The 2,423-nt window shown below is 54.5% G+C and overlaps 2 protein-coding genes across 2 annotated transcripts; both read left to right on the forward strand.

The window, feature by feature from the left end:
- Nucleotides 1-491: 491 nt before the first annotated feature.
- Nucleotides 492-1,229, forward strand: H257_09903 (hypothetical protein; the record flags this gene model as incomplete). The annotated part of the gene is made up of 3 exons (XM_009836284.1): nucleotides 492-639; nucleotides 954-1,030; nucleotides 1,146-1,229. The coding sequence occupies 3 exons, from the start codon at nucleotides 492-494 to the stop codon at nucleotides 1,227-1,229; spliced, it is 309 nt and encodes a 102-aa protein (XP_009834586.1).
- Nucleotides 1,230-1,619: 390 nt separating this feature from the next.
- H257_09904 (hypothetical protein) lies at nucleotides 1,620-1,964 on the forward strand (the record flags this gene model as incomplete). Its single annotated transcript, XM_009836285.1, has 1 exon — nucleotides 1,620-1,964. The coding sequence occupies one exon, from the start codon at nucleotides 1,620-1,622 to the stop codon at nucleotides 1,962-1,964; it is 345 nt and encodes a 114-aa protein (XP_009834587.1).
- Nucleotides 1,965-2,423: the final 459 nt, after the last annotated feature.

Here is a 2,423-nt window from a genome sequence, read left to right on the forward strand (position 1 = left end):
TGAATGGAGGTGTCAATGTCAGTTTACAAGCTCAAGTTTGCATGCTGAAATCTGCAGGAAGTCGCTTCAAGTTTGCTCGTCAGTTATCGCGTCGTAGAGAGGCATTACTTCTGAAAGGATATTTATGTCTAGAGGCAATGAATATCAAATTTTCCAGTGGTGCTCCTGGCTGTACCACTCCAACATTAAATCGAAAGGTACGGATGTACCGGTACCAACTGAGCTACAGCTGTACTACGTACTGTAGTACCTTAAAGCGTTTGACGCATTACAGCTGTAGCTCAGTTGGTACATCAGCAGCGTAGATAATCGAAATTAGATCGTAGTCAGTCTCATGTCCACGTATCGTTTGTGTTTGAGTATCCAATGAAATTGTTTAGGTCATGGGAGTAGTATGTCTCATTGGAACTCTACGTTATTGTGATACGCCGTTGGAAGAGGTGCCTAAGCCCTCGCTGCAGTGTACTTCATTTCTGCCCCCGCTTCTCCCCATGTTTATTGCGTTTGGGTACATCTTGGCTGCGAGTGCGTCGGACGCGATAGTGGTCGAGTACGCCCAGCAAGAACCTGTTGCCATCCCTTGCCGCATCCAGAATCCAGACCGCAATCTACGTCATGCGCTCGCTCGCAGCATCTCGAGTATTGGTGACTGCATTTTCGCTGGATGTAACAGACCCACAGGCGGCGATAACGTACCCAAACGTAGCAAACGTGAATAGCACGACGAACAGAGTGCGTTGGTTGGAGGGGCGTCCAGGATGAGGTGCTCGAGGTCGACCGTCGGGACCATTTCCAGCGGAGTGCCACAATACTTGATATTTTCGCGGTTGAAGAACAGCTCGCCAACGACGAAAATTCATGATAATCAGACAGCTTGTCGTGATGGCCCGTCCGATCAACATCCACGGCTTGTGCTGGCAGTCAAAGATGGGGTTTGCCTTTTGGGGATGCAGCAAAAACCACCAACCCCAACGACGCCAATTTGCACGCGTACACGAAATTCTACACTTACGTGACATCATCCCCGCACGTCGGTGGTGTCTGTCGCTCTTGAGGTGGTTCTGGGACACCTTGAAGAACCAGGCGACGTACTTGTAGACAATACCGTCAAATGGGCTCACCAGGTTGTTGATCGTCGTGATCAGGCCAGGGCGTACGTGGCGCTGGCACTTCCACCGCCACAAACGTGGCCAGCGGGGACGTTGTCGGCCAGCGCCATGCCTTTATAGTACAGTACCACCACTGGTTGCGCACGACGTCCCTGAGTCGCTTTCAAGCAATGCTTGACTTCAAATGATGTCAAGCCCGTCGACGAGGATCACGTCGATGCCCACATCGAATGTTCACCGCTCATTTCACTACAGCTCCCATCACGCCACCATGAGCCAGAATTCCGTCACACCTTGCTTCTTACACACGATTGGCTATAACACAGACAGAAGATGTTACAATTTTGACGCTTGAATTTTGTAGAGCTATGTGTGATAGTACTCCAGAGAATTGTGCACTGATGAGTTCACTCCGACTATATCCAATGTGGTTCTCCATTCCCAAATATACCTGGTAACCCACAAGTGGGTCGCGGCGCCCCGAGCACACCAAAGGATACATCAACGAACATGCCCTCGCTACCGCCGGACCCCGGTAAGCTGCAGGCAAACAACCTGACACTGTCAGTCCCCGCGACCATGCCAACCCACATGGCCACCGTTTACGTGCAGCGCAACGGCGTCCCCACAGCCATCCTTGTGCCGGCTACGGGCATCATCCGCCAACCTCATCCGAAAACGACTCTGCCTCCGATACCACAGAATGCCCGGCCGACACACCGCTCACCGCCCCCAACTACGGTCAAAACGTGCAGCGGACAAGTTCCTGGCTCGCCACGACCGCCGCAGCACCAAACGGGCTGCTCCTCGAAAGTTGCATGCACATCCACGATCCACCCGGCCAGGCACAACTAGTCCCACACCAGATATCACACTACGCACCCACCAGGCCACCCCTCTCTCAGACGACGACCGGCTCATCCGCCCCAGATTGCCCCATGTCTCATACCCCTCCCATCGCACGGGCAAGGCTCCGCCAACCCTGGATAGTCCGCATACGCCACGCTCTCCGGCTCCTGTAGCCCTCCCCCTTCCAAGCTGGCCAAAGGTCCCTCTACACAAAGCTCCCTTCCAGACATCTGGCGGCAAACCGCTACTACCTGTGCAGCCACAACTCGCAACACTCTGGCACCCCATCCTAACACTCTTCCAAGCGACACCGCACCCATCAATGCACCCATTACTGCCCTCCATGGGCCTTCCGCTGCACCCACCCCTCCCATCCCATCCCATGGGCCACATCACTCACAGCCACCCCAGCACGCCGACACTGCCCCGTCACCCACGCGAGCCGGTCCTCCCTCAGTCCGCGCA

Source organism: Aphanomyces astaci, assembly GCF_000520075.1.
Source record: "Aphanomyces astaci strain APO3 unplaced genomic scaffold supercont1.25, whole genome shotgun sequence".
Classification (NCBI taxonomy): Eukaryota; Oomycota; class Saprolegniomycetes; order Saprolegniales; family Verrucalvaceae; genus Aphanomyces; species Aphanomyces astaci.